Source organism: Lagopus muta, chromosome 17 (genome assembly GCF_023343835.1).
Source record: "Lagopus muta isolate bLagMut1 chromosome 17, bLagMut1 primary, whole genome shotgun sequence".
Classification (NCBI taxonomy): Eukaryota; Metazoa; Chordata; class Aves; order Galliformes; family Phasianidae; genus Lagopus; species Lagopus muta.
In genome coordinates this window covers 7,682,527-7,702,789 of record NC_064449.1, presented here as the reverse complement: position 1 = coordinate 7,702,789, position 20,263 = coordinate 7,682,527, and the positions used below count along the sequence as shown (strand labels likewise).

Here is a 20,263-nt window from a genome sequence, read left to right as displayed (position 1 = left end):
CCCAGGGCACCTTTCCCTGCTAAGTGCTTTACATCTCGTTAGAAGATGAATCTCCTGTAAGGCACGAGGATAAAAATCATAGCTTCATGTTCCTCTGAGAAGTATTAAAATATAGACACAAGCATATACATACATACACACACATACACACACAGCTCCTACCAAAGCAAAAGACACCCTCAGTGCAACATCAGCTTTATTACTATCTTCTGATGCAGTGCTACTTGATTACCAGTTAAGCATTTCAGAAGACAATTTTTATGTAAAATAGGGAGATTCTCCCTCCTTGTTATTTACAGAAGTGACGCCAAAGCACAGAGATGTTAAGCTATTTAATCTGATAGAGAACAAGCAAATTCTTAAACAAAGAACAAGAGGAAGCATTTGATTCCAATTTTGACTGAAGGGAAGCACTCTAGTACAACAGATGCTACAGCAATGTACGGTAGTATCCTGTTCTTGATACCAGAGAGAAATCACTGCCAACTAAAACAAGACAGTGAAAGAAGCTTACCTGGAACTCCTACCAAGGTAACAGATCTCCAGTTAATTCAGAAATTGTGAAAATACAAAGGCTCTCTGCTGAGCTGGCCTGGTGCTAAATGCTAAATAACATCAAGCAGTTAATGGCTAATGATTTTCACAGCTTTCTTTCAAAATGCTAATGATCTGCAATGGAGACACAGGTACTATAACAGCCACTTCATAAATAATAAATATATTCTTTATTTTACAGAGACGTTGTCTTCAAGTTTTTCATTTAAAAAATACATCACTTTGCCACCTCTCTTGCTGCTGGAGCATACAACCACGATGTCCCTATCTGACCTATCACACAGGCAAGCGTGCAAGGTTGTCCTAGAGGGCATTAGCTGGAGCAGCTGCAGCCTTCAAGACATGGAGGAAAAAAAGACAAGCAGAGCCACAGATCCCTTGCTGACATCTTCCAGCAGCAAGCACGACAAATGGCTCACAGCCATCTTCATCTACACACATGCCAAGCCTTCCTTGGCAAAAATTCTAATTGGTAAGAACTCATCTTTAACATAAAGGACCTGCATTGTATATTGCCCGCCCACGTGACAGATTTGGTGATGTTAAAAACATCTGCAAGATGCTAAGCACACAGCTCCCATTTAAGACAGTGGGCCCAGACCATGCTGGACAGACCTACAGGACCAGGCAATAAGGAATATACCTTTCTTCATTGCACAAACACCATCATTACCATTTGAAGCTGCATATAAAGATGACTTACAGAACCACTATGCTCTACTTCAAGCATTCACAGTAAATAAATAACTTCTGATGGAGCTATAAATAGCATAGGAAGGTAATAAAATTTTCAGAGAATTTTTTTTTGTTTGTTTTGCTTCTTTAAAACCCTCTAGGAATCACTGCCAAGAATCAGTCATCAACTATAAAAAATACCATCCCAGATTTTAGAAAGGTGTCTCCAACGTTGATTCTCTCATAAAGTTAAATTCCTACATTTTTAATCAGTATCAACCCAGCCTATCAAAATCCATCTTTGTCTTGGAGTCATTTCTCTGAAGAAAAGCCAGTATGACCATCCATTTCCCTCAGCACAAGTGCATTTGAAGTTAATCACCAATGAGACACCACAGTGGGGAAAAAAAAAGAACCCTACCACAAGTTATTTGAGAATGATAGAAACAATAGCATCCATTAAAAAAAAAATCTTTGCAAGAAGTCTAACAAGTAGTCAAGCCATTGACATAGGAATCAGCATAAAAAAAGCACATTTGCTGTCATAAAGCTAATGTCAAGTTCACCACCCCAAAAATTGGAGTATAAGACTTCACTGCAGTTGCAGAAGCACAATCCAAATGACTAAGTTCCAATCTGTGCAAGTCTTCACATGCTCAGGTGGCAGTGGTCACTATGCAGGAGGGTTCTGATTTCTAGGGAGGGCTTCCTTTTACAATACAGAAGTTTTGGCAATCTAAGAGAAAACTTGAGCCTGCTTGGAAATCTGTAATAGGAATTTAAATACTGCAAAGTAAAAATGTAGTTTTCAAAGAGCTCAGAACCATAAGCAGTTCACTAAGAAAGCTGAGGGAAGCGAGGATGGAGGAAAAAAATCCACTGACTCCTTGCAGAGCGCTCAGCCTCCACCACCTCCCCCAAAAAACAACCTAAAGCCACACCCAGAAGATGAAGAATTAGTGTTTTAGCCATGGATGAGCTTCAATGGAAGCCTTGCTCCTGTCTCCATAGTCATACAACAGTTCTTCACCTGCTTTAATGTCTCTGGAAGCTATCAATATGAGATGAGGCACACCATCAATGTCATGAAGCTTTGTTTGACAATTGCCACATTTGCTGTGATTAATCAGTCTTCCCAGACGATTAGTTTCTTTTGTAGCATCAACACTGGAAGAACAAGAACATTTCATGCACAAATCATATTAAAGGACAAGAAACAAAGTGCAAACTAGATAAAGAATTAGGAATACATACAAGGCTTGGAAATTAAAATTCAACAACAGAGAAGTTGTCTGTGCAATGGCTTCGGAAGAACTGAAGTTTAGGGTGAAAAAATAAAGAAAAACCACACTGGAGTGATGAAGCATGCATGTGTAGTTGGTGACAGGCACTGAAGAAAGAAGCACCCAGAGACACCTGAAGGAAGTGTTTTTCTCTTCCTATCTGTTCCTACTGCTTTTCTAAAAGAAAATGATCATAACTCAGGAAAAGTGGCTAATTTCACAAGACAGTAAGTTTAGGAAGAAATCCATGGCAAAGCTGGAAGTCCCATCCAAAGTAGATACGTCTCTCCATACAGATGGTGCTGTGCTTCAGGGAATAGGGCTGAGAGTTGCCCATCACTCCCTTTAACCCAGAGGTACAGAGGGCTCTTGGCCAGCAAAACAGCACTCCAAGAGGATTCCCTAACTTGTGGTACCCAACCAAAAAGGACCAACAAAACTGTATGAAAACAAGAAACAAACAAACAAACAACAAAAAAACAGCATTCAAAAGTTTCTACTGCTCATCTGTAACACACAAAGCAAAAGCAGCTTACCAGTACGTTTTGCTGAGGTACTGAAAATAGTACATATAGCAGCCTGTGGATGGATCTTGAGCATACACAGCCTCCCGCTTTTTAGCATCAGTGATCTCTATGAGATCTCCATGATATTCAACTACAAATTCTCCACGATTAAAATGTTTAGTAGCAATTACTCCTCTCCCTTTGCCATCAATGTAATCAATCTGTTGAGTTGAAAAGAAACAAATCACATGGGAAATGAGAAGGTACTCATGACTGCCAGTAAGCTGTTTACTAGGAAAGGAGTGCATGACATTTGTCATTAAAGTGACATGGCACAGCATCTGAATGTCACAGACAAAGCTGTGGAAGCACAATTTACTGTATTAGAGAAACAGAGCGACTTCAGGAGGCAACACAGCTACCATGCATTTTGCATTAGAATGCCTAAGCTTTTCCATTTCAATGTTACCATTAGCATGCACAGGAAGAGATGACAGGAGTATAGAAAGGTCAATCACACAAACTGAATTAGTTACCCACTAGTACACTTGATTCTTCCTGCCTCTACCTGTGAGCTGTACAACTCCTACAAGGATGCCACTGTCCTAGAAGCCAGTGTGAACTGCACACTGCTGCTTTTTGAGAACCACTGTGCTTTTAAGAGCTATACTGCATGAACAGTACACAGTACTCAGGTTAGCATTGCTGTTACCTTCATTCCTTCTTCTTTCCCACTTGTAATTAGTGCATCGATTTTCCTCCTTTCCTCAGTCTGAGGAAGTAACAAGACAAAAAAAATAAGACCAAGTTATTTGTTGGTAGCTTTTGTATTTTATTCCATAGCTAACAGGAAATGATTGGCCAATGGCATTCAGTTTTTCCAAGCCATCCCTCTTTCCAGCAAAACTAAGTTGTACAGAGACAGAATAAAGAGACATCCCCCAAGAATGCATTATCATTTAAATTCCATCCTAAAAATAACTGGACCAATAATTCTGTATTTAGAAACATTCCTAACAATAATTTCAGTGAACATTTGCTACTGCATTAAGTACTGGTATTTCATCAGGAAGCACTACCTCCAGTTCAGATTTGCTCTTCCTGGAGCTTCTTCTCACTGGGTAATAATCTGTCACCTTTCGATTCGGTGCTCTTCCTTGTGTTCTAAGGAATAAGAAAAGCAGGAAACATTTCAAACTACTTCTGAAGTTACACCTCTGAAACGGGTATCTAAAAATATATACATATTTTTAAGCTTATGTTAAATGTTGATCAGCATGAATCCATGTTCTTACCAGTATTCTGCATTCCAAGCCAGAAGCTACATACTCTATTACTAATCCTTTAACCACAAGATTGAGATGCCACTGGAAATCAACTGAAAAATCACATTAAACTCTGAAGTCCCCACCATGTGCCTTCCCAAAAATGTAGGTCATTAAAGCAGCTTGGCCATGAATTCATTAATGTTAGGTTACATTATTCCATTAACATGAGTGAAGTTATCAACTCAGCCAGCACTCCCCCAGCTACAATAATCTAACATTGTGAATCTGTCAAGACAGACTCCATTTGTCCACAGAACAGTGAGTCTTAGTGGTTCCTAAATTAATTTTTGCCTTGCTTGCTAGTGAAATAGTCATCTGCAAGACTGCAATACTTTGGGTGCTATTTAGCATTTTCAAATATGCTATTTTTGAAGAAAAGGAATCTTCTTTAAAATCTGTCCCCAAAAAAGAGCAAAGCAAGGGAAACATTAATTCCAGGTCTGGCTTATCTATAGCCTCTCTATTTGCCTATCAAGGCAAAATGTAGATAAAGGCCCCCTTGGGCAAAATGGCCTAAAGCAGAAAAGCTTTTACAGTTCCAGAAGTCACTTACTTCCTTCTTGGTCCACGCTTTGCTTTAACTGTCTTCTTCTGAGCTGGCTTTGCACTGGCCTCACCAGCACAGTCTGAGGGCAGGAGCGTCTTCTCAGCTTCTACAGATCCTTGGGTTTTTGGATCAGAAGACAGCACTGAAGTATTGCACCCACTTTCTTTATCTTTCTGGTCTTCCGGTTTCGTAGCACCTTCAATTATATTGCCACCATTCTTTTTTTCTAGCGAGAAAGAAATAAAGAATGGCTCTGAATTCAAGATCATCTATACCAGAGTGCTTTTATATGAATCCCAATAGTTTCTATTTCTAGTTCCGTCAAACAGGAGAAAGAGGTAGGAAATAAATGATACAATCTCTTTCTGCTAGAACCCAGGCAGACTGTCACTGGACTTTCAAGTAGTCATTGCTATGGTATAGAAGGAAGCATAAGAAAAGGAACAGGTAAAAACAAGAGCAAGTTCTTTGTCATGGGTGTAAAACTGAGCAGTGAACCTAACCCGAATCACAGTCCATGGTACAAACAGCCTGCCAGCCAGGGCACTTGGCATACTGAGTTCTCAAATTGCTATAAAGGAATCAGCAACCTGCCCTGAAGGAGCAGAAGTGCCTGCACCCCACACTGCTGCAATCAGTCACCACAGGAGCTGGTGCTAAGGGGCCAATACCACTCAGACCAAATCTACAGGAGCTTACAAGAAAAAGTTCTGTTACATTTTCTTGGTTGAGCCTATCCCACCTTGAGGTGACCACATCCTCCTCAGCTGACTTTTGATTCAGGGTAAATGAGACATGTCTTAAAGCTGACTAAAGTTTTCATTTAAAACCAATTACCAGGTTTAATTTCCTTGGGCCAAGACAGATGCTTCAGTCTCACTGGAGAAATGAAGTACTGCTGAAAGGCCACTGATCCACTGTGGGGAAGACTAAAGCCATCTTCACTTTCTTGGTGGAATCTGGGAGTTACAGCCTGTAAGTTTTCCTGTGCTCAGTGGGGCTTAAAACATCTACTTGCAAATAACATTTGAATCAAAACACTTCAACAAGTTACCACACTTAACAACCACACCTTTAAGCACAAACCAGCTGTGGGGTTTTTGTTTGTTTTCCATAATCACCTGGTAAATCTGTGACTTCAGTTCTGAAAAGGATAAGGACACCGCCATCCTTGTAGTTTCTTTGCTGACAGAGCCATAGGATTTGGGAAAGCAACTGGAGCAGGGGAGCTGCCCACCTCCTACAGATCTAAAACTGGGGGGTGGGAAGGAAAGCACACCTCACAAAGCAAGCAATCCAAAGATCAAGCTTACCATCTCCTTTCCTGTTGGTTTCAGTTAGTGCTTTGCCCTGGCATTTCACTTCGTGATACATGACAGAGTTTTCTTCCTGAAGTGGGGAGCGAGCACCAGGAGACTTGTTGGGATTCAGGTAGCTGTAGATTTTGGATTGACCAGTAAACACATTCTCCTAAAACAGATTCACACATACAAACAAAAAAAAGTGTATCACAGAGATGCTGGGAGCCTCCAGTTGGTATCCACACCGTGCTGCAAAGAGCAGGGCTGGCAGCTGACTGTGCTAATGCAAGTTGCACTGCTTTAATGCATCATCCTTGCTACCATTATCTCTAGGATGTGAAAACATCACCAGGGTAAGCACTCAGACCTTTACTAATGCAAACCTCTTAGTTCAAGAGGATTTTCATTTGCAATGTGGTAGGATAGGAGAGCCATAATGAACACCAGTTTCCACCCTCTGCTTCAAGATTTGAACTCTGAGCTGCTCAGAGAGCGCAAGCCAAAGAAAACACCAATAACAGCAGAAACTGCCCAAGCCTTGCACATACCTCACATAGCCAAGGAAGTATGAGCTTACCCAAATGCTCACTGTGTGTCAAATGTTATTGCAATTAATATGCTCTACAGAGCAGCACAGAAGACAGTTTTTGAAAGTCCACTTTGAGTGACACCTCTCATTGAGGTTTGGGAGATGAGCAGTGCTATCTATTTATCCATTATATTGTATGAAATGGAGTGTTAAGACTGCTGATGGCACAAGAAACATGCAATAGTCTAGTCAAAGCACTTGGTCCCTGCCAGCAAAATGGTAAAACCCTCTGGTATGGTCAAACAACACAAAGCTGGAGCTCAAAAGCTGGTTCAGGCTGAAGACCCCAGTAGGGAGGAGTATAGACTTAACAAAGCTTACAGGAGTTGTGACATCTTTGCTTTTATGGTTCTCTACAACCAGGCCAAGCTTGACTGTGCAAGTATGTCAGGCACAGGGATTTTAGCTGTGAAACCCCAGTGTCAGGACAAACAGCTGTGAGTTGGCCAGAACAAATTTGTCTTGGCTGTATTTTGACTCAAGTGAAAGCACTTACAGATACTGCAACTCAGTTGAAATAAAAAACAATCAAGTTCTGCATGCATTTTCTTTTAAAACATTCAAAGGCTCCCATTTGAGAGTAAAATAGCTCAAATACAGTCATTTCACTAAATAAATGCTCTAATATGTCTCATCACATAAGAACTAATGAAGTAAACAAAGCACGCAGCACATAAGAAAATTGTACTTAACGAAAACAAGTAACAGAGTACACAGCTACACACAAAATAAGATCAGTCAAAAGCTTCAGCAAGAATTAAGATCACAGCAGAACACCCTGAGAAGCCAGTCAGAGCTTTCCACCTTCACAATGGGAGAAGTCCATCAGAAATGAGACTCGCTTATTTACGGAAGCAGGGCTTTAAGGATGACGTACAACAACGCTGGATTTTAACAAATACAGGCAGTGAAACCCACACTGAGAGACTGCTGACATTTAGCAGGAGCTCCACAGCCGGCCGTCTCCTTGAAGGCCAGCAGCAGCCCACCTGCCCACGGAGCTCCGTGCACACACTGACGGGGCCACGCCAGCACGTCCTCGGGCCGCTCCCTTCCCCCCCAGCCCCCGCCTGCAGCACAGCGCTCCCGGCTGCCACGTCTTTGTCTATGCCGAACGTCAGAGCCTCCGCGGCACAGATTTTCTCAGCACAGCAGCACACGTTAAGGGCTGCTAGGGATCCCGGGGTCTCGACGCAATAGCCAAGATTCGTCCTAGCGAGGTTTAAACGCAAAGTGATTACCAAACCCGGGCCCGCAGCCTCTAGGGGAGATAGAGGACAGCGCGGATAGCAGAGGAGCAGGGCCGCTCGCTGACAGCAGCTCCCGCCGCTCGCAGGGCAGGGAGGACACGGCGCACCCCGGCAGCGCCGAAGCCCGCCCCGCTTCCGACTCCGACGGACAGCTCCGTACCGGTGGCTCCTGGGGCCGCCGTCCGCCCCCACCGCACGGGGCGCACCCGCAGCGGACACCGGGAGCCGCCCGCCCCGAACCCAGACAGCACTTACCCCACCGGCCCGGGAGCGGCCGGGGCTCTTCCTCTCGGCGTTCTCGGGGCTCGCCTTCTCCGCGCCGCTCGCCCTGGCTTTGGGCATATTCCTGCCTAGGAGCGAGGAAGGAAGGGCAGCATCTGAGCCGTGTCCCGCGCCGCCGCTCACGGTCATCTCCCGGCCCCCGCGGCCTGCGCCATGTTTAAAGGGCTCACTGCAGCAGGGCGAGCCGCGGCGGCCCAGCCCCTTCCCGGCGAGCTGCGCACACCGCGCGGGGGAGGAGTCCCGCCGGCCCCGGCGCTCCGCGCCTCCCGGTAGTGGTCTCCGCGCCGCCAGCGGCTCCGCGCCACCCGGCCCCGCGCCCGCGCCCTTCTTCGACCCATCCGTACGCGCCGCGCGCCGCCGGCCCCCCATAGCGGCACCGAGCGCTCCCCCCTCGCCCGCGCACCTTTAGCCATGGCGGCGGCGGCGCGGCCCCCAGGAGCCCCCGCGGCGCGGCTCCCCCAGCACCGACCCCGGGAGCTCCCCCGCCGCCGCCAACCGCCCCGCGGGGAGACGCCGCGCTGCCTGCCGCACCCCCATTGGCTGAATCGGGTGTCGGATAACAGCTTCCGCGCCGCCGATTGGCTCGCAGAGCTACGCCCCGCCCCCCCGGCTGTCAGACTGAAGAGGGTGCGAGCTCCCGGGGCCGGTGTTTAAATGTGCGTCCCCTGGGCGCTGATTGGCCTGTGCGAAGGGCAACCGGCGCGCTGATTGGCGGCCCCGGGAGGAACGCCCTTCCGCGGCTGTGCCTCGCCACGTGAATAGCAACGCTGCGAAATCGTTCGACTTTTTTTCATATATAAAACGTGAGAAAATCAGCAGCAAAGCTCGAGGGACCCGCAGCATCAGCAGATGGCTCAGCACCCAGGGGCAGGCCTGGGGTACGTGCTGCAGAACAGGTAAATGACCGTTGCAATGATTAAAGCATCAACGAGTCAACATGGCATGCATCAAAGGACCGTGGAGCAGTGGCTGTCATCGTGGAGATTTGCAATATCTCACACGTCACCTCTTTAAATAGGACAGTTATGGAGGTTGCTCCAAAAGTAACCATACTTTCCATCACTAGCTATGCACTTTCACCATGAAGGAACAAGAGCCTGCACACTGTGCTCAGAAATACCTGCATCAGTGAAGGTGACACACTGCCACTGTCACCACTGCTGAAATCCACACCCACCGCCTCACTGTGCTCACATTCATCCACTGCTTGGTGTCCATCAATGCTCAGCAAGCATCAGTGAATGTCAGTGGGGGCCATTTTTTCCGCATGGAGAAAGTCAGGGACACACCTTTGCTCCATACTCACTTCCATGTCAAATGCCATTGTGTCACACTGCCCCTCTGCTGCCATCTGTCACATAGCAACAAAACGTGATGGGATATTGGCAGGAAGGGTCGACTCTTCTGCCATCCCACCAATATCCAATATCCACCTCTGGTGTCATGGGGCCAACACCATAAAATAGAAGGTGTTACTTTTGGAGCAGCCCTTGCACATGTATAAAACATTACGAAAATATATATACATTAAAAAAAAAAAAAAAAAGCTGAGCAAAACCACAAGAAAGGTATTTCCAGAGCTTTCTCAGGGGGCTGTGAAAAGCATTCCTAAGTTATTGCAGGGAAGAAATCATCATTAGTAATTTATGCAGTATTTTCTTTGGTGACATCCTAGTTATGTCAAAACAACAGTATTAATTCAGATGGAAAAATCAGACCAGAGTCTGCCAAGAGTTCCAGGAGTAGAGAAGTAGCTCACCAACGTGATGGCCTATCGATGCCCTCCCGTATCTGCGTCCTCTGCAGTCACGTTGTGTTCCTGGCTCTGGTTGATAATGTCACAAATGGGTGCCCGAGGGACAGTGAGTGGCCTGTGGCTGCTGATAAGCTGGCAGTGGGTGTCCACTGCTCCTGCTGGCAGCCCACCAGTATTGGCCTGTAACCCGAGTGCACCAGTAAATGTTGTTAGATAGGTCTTCAAAGAGCTAATGCTGATTAGAAAGTTTGAACATAAACCAGCAGTGCACCCAGACAACCAGAAAACCCAATGGCATCCTGGCTTGTGGCTGTCTTTTGTTGCTCAGTATACAAGAGCTGCTCCAAAAGTAACACCTTCTATTTTATGATGTTGGCCCCATGACACCAGAGGTGGATATTGGTGGGATGGCAGAAGAGTTGACCCTTCCTGCCAATATCCCATCACATTTTGTTGCTATGTGACAGATGGCAGCAGAGGGGCAGTGTGACACAATGGAATCCGACATGGAAGTGAGTATGGAGCAAAGGTGTGTCACTGACTTTCTCCATGAGGAAAAAATGGCCCCCACTGACATTCACTGATGCTTGCTGAGCATTGATGGACACCAAGCAGTGGATGAATGTGAGCACAGTGAGGCGGTGGGTGTGGATTTCAGCAGTGGTGACAGTGGCAGTGTGTCACCTACACTGATGCAGGTATTTCCGAGCACAGTGTGCAGGCTCTTGTTCCTTCATGGTGAAAGTGCATAGCTAGTGGTGGAAAGTATGGTTACAAATAATGCTTTGTAGCATTTTCTCTATGAAACACTGTTATTTTGTTCTTTGCATCTGTTGTCTTTTCCATGGAAATAAATAGGAGGCATTACTTTCGGAGCGACCAGCGTATATTAAACAAAGCGCTGAAGCTGCGCAGGCCGCCGCTAGAGGGCAAAGCAAGCTAAACAATCATCATCCCTAGAGCGACAAAGAAAACGATGTCACTCTAGGAGGCCTCTGCCATAGCACGCTGTGAATCACCAAAACGGGCTTACCCGGAGCTAAGGCCAAAAAGGGGCACCGACGGGAAAGCCAAGGCTAAACACGCAGCCTGCAGCCCCAGCAGGATGTGTCCGCCCGCAGCTGCCAGGCACAGTGACTCAAGGACAGGCAAAGCACGGCCTGCTTGCACGCTCTGGGCTTGACAACCCAGTGACCTACATCTGTCTCCATAGGACTGAGAGCAGCTCCTCGCTGTGCAACGGCCTGGTGCTGCAGTGTGCATCGTGCAGTGGGGGGTGGAAGGCAAATTAATTAGGAAAGCATTGGATTTGCTTGGAAAGAAAAACATTAACTGTAAATTAATTCAATCTTGATCAATGCTTACCCAGTTTGGTTTTTTTTTCTTTACGCATCTGTTTTTAGAACTGTCTAATTTTGAATTTGAGTACCACCGAATGTGAAAGCTTCATTTCTTTCACATCCACCACAGACACTTGCTAAGTATTTCTGAGAACTTGTTGCTGTAGTTCTCACTTAACCAGCTCCTGTCGTACTTACAAGATGAAATGCTGGCAGTTTTGTGTTTTAGGCATTGTACCACTACATCAGAAAGCAATTAAAACAAACGCCTTGACGATAACTGCTGAGCTTCACATTAAGCAACATTATTTTATACCAATACAGGAAAATGTCAGTAGGTGTTAACTATAAAAGAATATTCAGAGCAGCTCCTAGTATTGGTAAAAAAGGAGCATATCTAAGCAAAAAAGTGCACTCAGCGAGGTACTTGTCAGAGACACAGTTACAGGGAAATGAAGCCCCACATTAATTGCTTCTCTGGTAGTTATGTGTAATAGCAAGTATCTGCCACAACTCACCTCTCCCAGCTGAGACCATACACTGCTACTTTCTGGCCACAACAGTATGGAGCTGTACAGATGCTTTCAGTGCTACATGTGCTGCACATGACTGCACTTCTTTGTGCCTTTATCTGAAGAATACAGAGGGCAGCAGCTGAGACATGAGCTCTATTTAAACCGTTCTCATCCCTGCCCACAGCTCTCATCTTTTCCTCTATTTATTGTCTGAAGCATCACTGATGAATCTGAATCAGTTAAATTGACGTCGATTTGCCTTTGGACAGCTTAGTCTAACCCTCATTGGTTATTTTGATCCTCCTGTGTAATGAAAAAAGCGAACTTGGATAAAGTTGAATGAGCAGTACTTAATGTTTTAAGCAGATTTTAGGGCTTCCCACAATTTCCTTAAATTTTACGCTAAAACTCTTTGAAATTGTCCTTACAAAAGCAGGAAAATACTTCAGGACTGCTTAACAGAAACGTCTCAGGGGTGTAATGGTAAAAAGCTCTCTCCAGACGTACAATTAGCCCGAGCAGTCAACCAGGACCTGCATTCAGCTCTTTGCAGCAGCAACGCTCACATCAGCAGCCCGTAGAACATCGGCAGGGAAAAGCCGTGGGCCAGCACATCCCCCGGCCGTCTCTTCCCCGCACAGCTCTGCTGTCCCCTTCCTTCTCCTCAGGAGCTGCTGTGAGGTGAAAGCCGGAGAGCCAGGGAGCTGTGAGGGCACAGCGGGGTCGGAGGCACTCCCACCACACCGAAACGCTCGGAGCTTCCATCTTAGGGCAGGGCACGAGAGCCGGCTCTCACAGCAACGCGCCCAGAAACGTCAGCGGCGGCGAGACAGGAGCGAGCGAGGCGGCTGACGACTACCAGCCCAGAGACGCAATACGCGATACGCGCCCCGCCGCGGGACGCCGCCCGCCGCCTCACAGTGCGCGTGCGTGTGAACATCGCGCGCTCCAGCAGCGCGGCCGCGGCCTGCGCTTGTGTACTACGCGCCCTCACGTCAGCTCCCCCTCACTCCCCTTCTTTTTTTTTTCCATCATGCCTCGTAAGGAGCCGGCTCTCGCGAGAGAGCTGCGTTCTCGCGGCAGCCGCCATCTTGAAGAAGGACGATCACGTGACCGCGTGCAGCCGTTCGCCTCCGCCTTCCCCTCCCCCACCCAGTGGGAACCGGGCCCGAATCGTCCTTCTCAACTGCCGCCGCCGCCCTGGGGCCGTGACCGCTCGCTCAGACGTCGCTTTTTGAGGATGCCAGAAAAGCTCGCTGGTTTTATTTTTATTTTTACTTTTTTTTCCGGAACGAGCCGCCTCAGAGGCGGGACGAGAAGAGGAGCGGCACGTCACGTGATGGCAGAGCGCAGGGCGAACGCGCCAAGACCCGGCAGCGGCGGAGAGGGTGGGGGATGGGCGCGCGAGAGAGCGGCGGCGACCACGTGACCGGCTAGATCCCGGAACGTAGGGGGGTCGCGGATCACGTGGTACGGAGCGCGCGCCAGCGGCGGGCTAGGCGTCACGTGGGAGTGGCGCGCGGCGCCGTCACGTGGTGCGTCGCGGCGGGCGGCCCCAGCCCCCTCCCTTCCCCCTCCCCTGCGAGAGGGGAGGGAGGGCCAAGATGGCGGCCGGGAGTTAGAAAGCGGCGAGCGGCGGGGCCAGCGGCGGAGACTTTCAGGACCGGTCGTGGGAGGACCGGGGACGAGAGAGAGTAAGTCTGCCTCCGCCGTTTCGTTTGTTTGTTGGTTCCTCGGCTTCGTTTCGAGATGCGGCGGGGGCGGCCGCGGTGCCCCCGGGGGTCCGCTCCTCTCGGCGCGACGCGGCCCGTGGGGCGCTCCCAGGTGCCGGGGGCCGCGCCGAGGCGGAGCGCCGTTCCCGCGGCGCCTCTTGGCCTCCCGGTGCCATGCGGGCCCGCGCCGCCGCCCTCGCCTTGGGGTCCTCGCCGGGCCGGGGCCGGGTGCGGGGGAGGCCGCCGCCCTTCGGGTGCCGCGCGAACTTCGGGGGCGGGAGGGCGGCCGGGGCTGTGGGGATCGGGCGGCGCGGGGGCGGCTTCCGTGCTCGGAACTGCAGCTCCGGGCCCGGCTCGGCCGTCCGCCTTTGTGCGCCCATTTCGGGGCTGCAGGGCGGAACGCCGCCGGAGCGGAGCCGGGGGCGAGCGGGGGAAGGGGCCGAATGGGTTCGGCGCCGTTAGGCGCTGCCGTGCCTGGAGACTCTTCGCCTTTCCCCGCGGTCCTGACGCCGCGAAGGGGATCCGAAAAGCGAGGAAGGGGCCGAAAACAAAAGTAGCGCACGGGACACGATTACGCAGCCAATTCTGATCCCAACCCGGAAGTTTATGTCCGGAACACGTGTTGGCGAGGCTGCGGGCTGCGACCCTCCGGCTGCGGCGGCTTGGGCACGGCAGAGCACCGGGGCGGCCGTTGGGAGCGGCTGCGGCTCGAGCCCCGCCGCGCGGAGCGGCCCCCACCCTGGGGCAGCCGCAGCGCCGCGAGCCGCCGCACACGGAGCTCGGCGGGGTGAGCCGTGCGCGGCGTCAGAACGCCCCGATGGTCTCAAAGTGGGGAGAGGGGCCGCGTTGGTTTCTCTTTTATTTCTCCGCTGTTTCGTTCTTAGTTTCAGTTGATGTCGTTCTGTGTTTTCAGGGTGTGAAATAGAGCTCTTGCAGTTTATATATTGGTAGCCTTGCTCTTGGTGTTTGATAGCTGCTGAAACTTAGCGTGGTAATTGAAAGGCTTAAAGAGCAGTTGACACAATCTAGCACATCATTTCAACTGCCTGTGCTACTTTTTTAAGGAAAAAAAAACCCTCTAGTTAAGAATTAACTTAATGATAAACTTTGAAATACCTGAGTTGTCTGGATTAAAATGACAGGTAAAAAGATGTGAATGTTTTACAATCTTGTTTTTTTTCCGTGAATTGTAAGCCTTGAGCTCATTGTGTAAAGCAAAGAATTTACTATGGTAGAAATTTTGCAAACAGGATCATATTCAGCTCATTTTTCTGCTTGTTCCTTACTGGCACCTTACATTAATGCAATATTATAATGCAATACATTGATGCAAGCTTAGAAACAAAACGTGGGGGGTTTGTCTTTCTGCTGAGCCAGTTCTTGGGAGTCAGAACTGGCTGCTTGAAGGCTGGGCCTTGGGCTATGCCTGCAACTGATTCCATGTGAGAAATGAGAAAGGGTTCTAGTGTTCCAGTTCTGTTATTTTCTCTTCTGGGCTTCTACTTCTTAAATTCCTCTTGTCAGTATTCAGCTCTGGGGCCAAAAGCTGTGAGATGAGCAGAATCTGGGTATTCAGAAAACTCTGTTCTGTGGGGTTGGAAGCTAGCATCCTTAAACTCTGAAGTTGTGCAAGTAGCATGCAGTCCAGAGAGCCAGGGGACTTCTCTGTTGTTTTTAGTACTGCATCAGCATTTGCGTGGTATCTCAAATGGCTTCCAGAGTATTTTGAGACCTCTGTTCCTCAGAAAGCTAATAAAAAGAGAACGAGTTGATTTAACAATGTCTGTGTCCCAGTCAAGTGCTTGTCTGAAGGGTTTGGCTATGGCTATGCTATGGTGATGGTGAAGTTCCGTTTGTGCAAGCTGTGGCACTGTAGTTCCTTAAGATTTATAGCTGAGTTCTTCAGCTGCACAGTGTTGTGAAGTACGAATGGCAGACTGAGGACTTGAAAGCATTTTCATAGCTTGAGATTCTGATATGTTTTTTTCTTGGAGGAAGTGGAGAACAGGTTGTTTGACATGAGCTACTGAATGTCTTTTGTTTTCCTTCTTTCTCCTAAAGCTAAAATGGAGGGAGGGGGAGAGCCAGGTTGGCATGGATACGTGTCATAATATTAAGCGTGGCATTCTGGTTTTGTTTCTTTAAATCAGGAGTTATTTACATAATACACAGTGGTAATGAAACTGTCATTTTATCAGGGTTTCAGGCAGTGTGCTTGAGCTGTGTAGGGCCTTACAAAACATCAGGTTGATTCTGATAGTCCTCCTTGAAAAGGCAGCAGTATTTTCCTTTTAATGAGAAGAAAAAAGCTGGGATACAACTGCTGTGCAAACGTGACAAAGATGTGTTTTTTGGTTTATCAAACAGGTTGATTCTCGCTTTGTGACACCGGGCAGCCTGAGGAAACGTAGCCAGCCTTGCCTGTGAGCTCCTGCTTGCTCAGAGCAGTTCTTTGACTGGTGAAACGTTCAGGGAACAGCTTGTAATATTCACAACTTTTTTTTATAAATATTTTCTTCTGGGGTTTTTTGAAATGTGGCAAACAGGTCCTTTATATAGTATTGCCAAAGCTGAGCTGCAGAGCTTGATAAAGTTGTTTTCACTTATGTTAACTAAGAAGCCTCCTACCTTGCAAGATTACGGGGCTGTTTCAGCTTGATAACGGTTCAGGCTCCATTAGTGCATGTCACAGAAAATAAGCTATGGAGATACTGCTGCTCCTGTAACTTCATCATGTCTTTACTGACCTGAAGGTCTATGAAGGCAGTAGGGAAAGGCATGGCGGTGTGGTGGCACGCACAACTTTGACCAAATCTAAAATGGGTGCCACGAATTCAGTGCTTTTAATGTAAAAATTCTACAAGTTCCAAATTCCTTTTGTTCTAGTTTGAAACAATGTCACTTTGTTTGTGGCATACAGAAACAAAATAAATGAAACGAGTTTGTCCAACTTTCATTGTCTGGGCTGACAGATGAGCGAACAATTGCTGCTGTTTCTCTAAATGGTTGCTAACAATCCAGCAAAGGCCAATTTTTAAGGCTGTTAAAAGAGAGGTTAGGATGGTGGAAATGGTGTCTCTAAACTAGTCAGATATACTTTGGAATTCCAGGAGTTACTGTCCCAGCTTTTATTGCTGCTCATTCAGCATAAGTTTAGAAGTGGTGCTTGGATTGCTTGCTGCAGTGAGTGATGTTTTGGAACTCGTTTGTTTGCAGTACTGTAGCATTTTTTTAAGATTTAAACATGAAATATGATTGAGGTAATGTTCAGCTTGACTTCAAATGGACTTGACAGGTTGTGGCACCATTTTAGGGCAGTTGGTGAAGATGAATTTATGGCTTTTTTCTTGTGCTGGCTTTGCTCTGAAATTGGGACTCACAGCAAGCCCTTTCCTTGTGTTGCAAGAGCAGACTAGAAGTTGTTGCAAGTGTTCCTTTGTCTTTTTTCTTTAAGTAAACAGCCCCTAGCTTGTGATTTCCCACATCTGAGTTCTGTATGGAGGGAGGTATTTATCCCTCAGCCAAGTCCCAGCCGTGCCTCCTTCCAGAGATAGCTTGAGCAGAGCGACATGCAGACTCAATAATGATGCAGCTGGCAGTGTTTTTTCATTTGTATGTTTAGTTGTTTTTTCTGACAGCGTTGAGCAAAGATGTTGGTGCCATGCAGAAGTGTCAGCTCTCTCCCAAATTAATACTGTGATGTTGTGCTTGCAAAGTGTATCAGAATCTTCAGTTTGAGGGAGTAACTGGTGTAAGCTTCTAAACTAGATGAGATGGCTGCTGTCAGTGTTTGAGTCTGAAAATAAAGAATTTATCGTCCCCATTTAAGTGTGTGTATATGTATAAATATAAGCCCCTTTCTTGAGATGGGACTTAATACTTCTGAAAAGTGAAGTCAGCAGCTGGGTTTGCTCACTCTTATTGAGCCACTGGAGGATGTAGGAAATGGGCTGGTGGGAGGGGATGTCCTCTGAAGGAGCTGACACGGAAATTTTCTGCTAGATGTCTTCTGGACCAGTGAACTTCAAACTAGGCAATTCTGCTGATCTAGATGATCACCTCAAGTGCCTTAAAGGAAAAAACCCAGCAAAGTCTAGTTCAGAGCTATGGAGTGGCCTTTGGGATGGTGCTAGGGCATTGGCGGTTCTGCCAGTCATCGTTTGTTGCTTTGGTATTTCTGTGGGCAGTGCAGGCTTTGATGTGAGGAGATGCATCTTTCCTTCTCCCCAAACCTCACCTCTGCTCCTCAGTTGTGCTGCTGCCACATGAGTATTCCTCCACCAGACAGGGGGTCTTTCCCTGCTGTTACTAAAACTAGGGAGAATGAGAATCAATTGCCTGAGGTTTTATTTACTGCAAGAATTACCTGTTCTGCCAAACGTGCAAGGTAACGTGTGAGCAGCCAGATGGATGGGGCTGAGCTGCATGCAGAGAGAAGGGCATGTGTGCAACTGAGTGCTGTTTCGGTCTGTGAATGTGTGTCTAAAATGACAAATGTTGTTGTGCTCTTACCTGCTGTGGAATATATGATCAGCTTTGTTACCAATGGTGGTAGTGAGGGCGTGGAAAGCAAGTGAAATGAATTTCAGCTTGAGTTGTACTTTAGAATATATGGTTCTCTTACTACTAGGGCAGAATGCCCTGGGGAGAGCATTTAGAAGAGCAAAAATACATCTGTCTTAAAACTATATTTGGCTTTTTATGTAAGGTTTTTATGCTACCTAGAGTAGGCTTTTGAAATTAATTTTGCTTGTCCTACGCGTAAAGGAGCTCGTGACCTGATGCTGGTGTCCTATTTAATGTGTAGTTGACAAGCTATAATAATGTTGGAACATTTGATCTTTCCAAAACAGAATTTCTCCCATGAATGAATTGCTACCTAATGAAATGGCACGCGAGAAACAAATGCTTTCCTTACAAGCTTTTTATTGCTAAGTTGTTGTTACAAGATAAACTAAATGAATTTTAATTGTGCTTCCCTTGTGCAGTATGCTTCACTGACAGACGTGTATTAGCATAATAGTCTGTGCCACTTCTGCTGCTTGATATTTCTTGTGATGCTTGAAAATCAAGTATGATAAAGCCTAGGGAGGCTATCTTTTTTCTGTAAGTTTATGGGTGTGACAGCGTTTTGTGTAGCAAACAGTTCTTTTTTCCTACATCTGAATTTGATTGACACAATGAAAAGATTTCAAAAAATATGCAAGTGAGCAAATACAGAAATTGAAACTGTGTATGCAGGTCACTGCACTCATAGAATCCAGGAAAAGTAATTTAAAATAAATAAAATCAAAATTAAATGTAACTTGTATTTGTGATCTTAATTTTTTTAGAGATGGTGGAGCCAGGACAAGATCTGTTGCTTGCTGCTTTGAGTGAGAGTGGAATCAGTCCCAATGATCTGTTTGATATCGACTCTCCGGACGTGGTTCTTGCAACTCCGACTCCAGCTGTCCAGCAGGTTACAACAAAACCCAGTTTGTCAGAGGACAGAAGAGTTTGTGCTTCATATAGCAGGGGGATCTGTAGCAAAGGGTTTAAGAGTGTGGGATTTCTATAGATGTTGTTGCTTGGCAGTGCTGGGCTTAGAAAATGACTTGTTAATTCATCTAAAACTTTAATGTAAAGCAGTCTGAAATGAACTGTTTCTGTAAGTGTGATATTTTCATCTTATTTGGCTTTACTACACTGAATGGGGGTCATGCATTCTTAGAGAGCTCTTTGTGTTGATTGAGTCTTGCTGCTTCCTACCAAATGTGCAGGAGTTCAGCACGGGATTTAAACCTCAGGACAGCATTAAATCTGTGAGAACATGTTTTAGATGTGTTCTGGGAGCAGCACTGTCAAACAGTGACATCACAAAACTAATTACATTTTCTTTGTAGTTAACTAACATGGTGTTCAACGCTTTGTAGGGGAATCAACTGCTCTCATCTTTATTTTCAGTGCAGCTCTTGTTAATGGGGAATTCCTTAACTCATTAACTTGTGTTTCGGGTAGATATTAAGGCTGAAGTTTTCATAATAGACATTTGCTGATACAAGTGCCTACTGATGCTTCCTTTCATTCCTCTGCAGTCAGTGCCACTTAGTGCGTTAGATCTAGGGTTGGAAACTGAGGCCTCAGCTGCTGTGAAACAAGAACCAGAGACTGTATCAACTCCAGCCTTATTAAATGTTCGGGTAAGAACATTAAATATGTGTGTATATACAACCTCATGAAGTGTAACAAAAAAGGCAGGGTGATAAAAATGCCTTTATCTCAGTACTGTGTTGAGACTGAAAGCTAAAATACCTGTGAGTTGCTAACTTTATTTCTGTCAATGAGGAGAAGCAGCATACAAAAAACAACATTCTGGGGTGTCTATTGTGCCTTTAGTTCCCCTGTATGTGTATGCTGGGAGTATGGAGGTTGTGTGAACTTGGTCCCTGAACTGTGTATTGCCTTTTATAACTGCAGGTAATTCTCAGCACCACAGTTGTGGTGGTTGCAGCTGAACTGAGAATGTAAAGGGCAGATCTGTAGTGAGGTGGATGGAGTTCAGTGTGCCTGAAAGGCTGCACGAATCTTAGAAGTAATTCAAGTTATTCACTCCAACAGCTGCAGAGCTGGTTTATATGGTGT

The 20,263-nt window shown here is 46.6% G+C and overlaps 2 protein-coding genes across 5 annotated transcripts in view; one reads left to right on the top strand and one right to left on the bottom strand.

Moving 5' to 3' along the window:
* Nucleotides 1-702: 702 nt before the first annotated feature.
* On the bottom strand, nucleotides 703-8,851 carry KMT5A (lysine methyltransferase 5A). 3 transcript variants are annotated; one of them, XM_048964075.1, is made up of 8 exons: nucleotides 8,720-8,851; nucleotides 8,290-8,384; nucleotides 6,208-6,364; nucleotides 4,901-5,120; nucleotides 4,099-4,183; nucleotides 3,732-3,791; nucleotides 3,050-3,240; nucleotides 703-2,397 (listed from the first exon to the last, which is right to left on the bottom strand). In XM_048964075.1, exons 1-8 carry the CDS (start codon nucleotides 8,727-8,729, stop codon nucleotides 2,187-2,189), a joined length of 1,029 nt encoding a protein of 342 aa, XP_048820032.1. In that variant the 5' UTR covers nucleotides 8,730-8,851; the 3' UTR covers nucleotides 703-2,186. The 3 variants fall into 3 exon arrangements, with proteins under 3 accessions (XP_048820032.1, XP_048820031.1, XP_048820030.1); XM_048964074.1 differs by having other exon boundaries at nucleotides 8,290-8,462; nucleotides 8,720-8,843; XM_048964073.1 differs by lacking the exon at nucleotides 8,720-8,851 and having other exon boundaries at nucleotides 8,290-8,698.
* Nucleotides 8,852-13,454: 4,603 nt separating this feature from the next.
* The window catches only part of SBNO1 (strawberry notch homolog 1), a 28,888-nt gene continuing 22,079 nt past the window's right edge, over nucleotides 13,455-20,263 (top strand). The window contains exons 1-3 of one of the 2 annotated variants that reach the window (XM_048964052.1): nucleotides 13,455-13,621; nucleotides 18,973-19,100; nucleotides 19,717-19,821. In XM_048964052.1, the coding sequence (XP_048820009.1) occupies nucleotides 18,975-19,100; nucleotides 19,717-19,821 (231 nt within the window). In that variant the 5' untranslated portion in view covers nucleotides 13,455-13,621; nucleotides 18,973-18,974. The remainder of the gene's footprint in view (nucleotides 13,622-18,972; nucleotides 19,101-19,716; nucleotides 19,822-20,263) is intronic. The other variant, XM_048964053.1, reaches the window with a different exon arrangement.

Bases quoted from the DNA above. Each gene is read 5' to 3' on its own strand.
- KMT5A (XM_048964073.1), bottom strand. From the start codon at position 8,685: ATGGGGGGCCGGCGGCGCGCGGCGCGTACGGATGGGTCGAAGAAGGGC. The intron at 3,792-4,098 runs GTAGTGCTTCCT...TTACTTCCTCAG, and splicing joins AGAGCAAATCTGAACTGGAG to ACTGAGGAAAGGAGGAAAAT. The intron at 3,241-3,731 runs GTAACAGCAATG...TCAACTCAACAG, and splicing joins GGAAAGAAGAAGGAATGAAG to ATTGATTACATTGATGGCAA.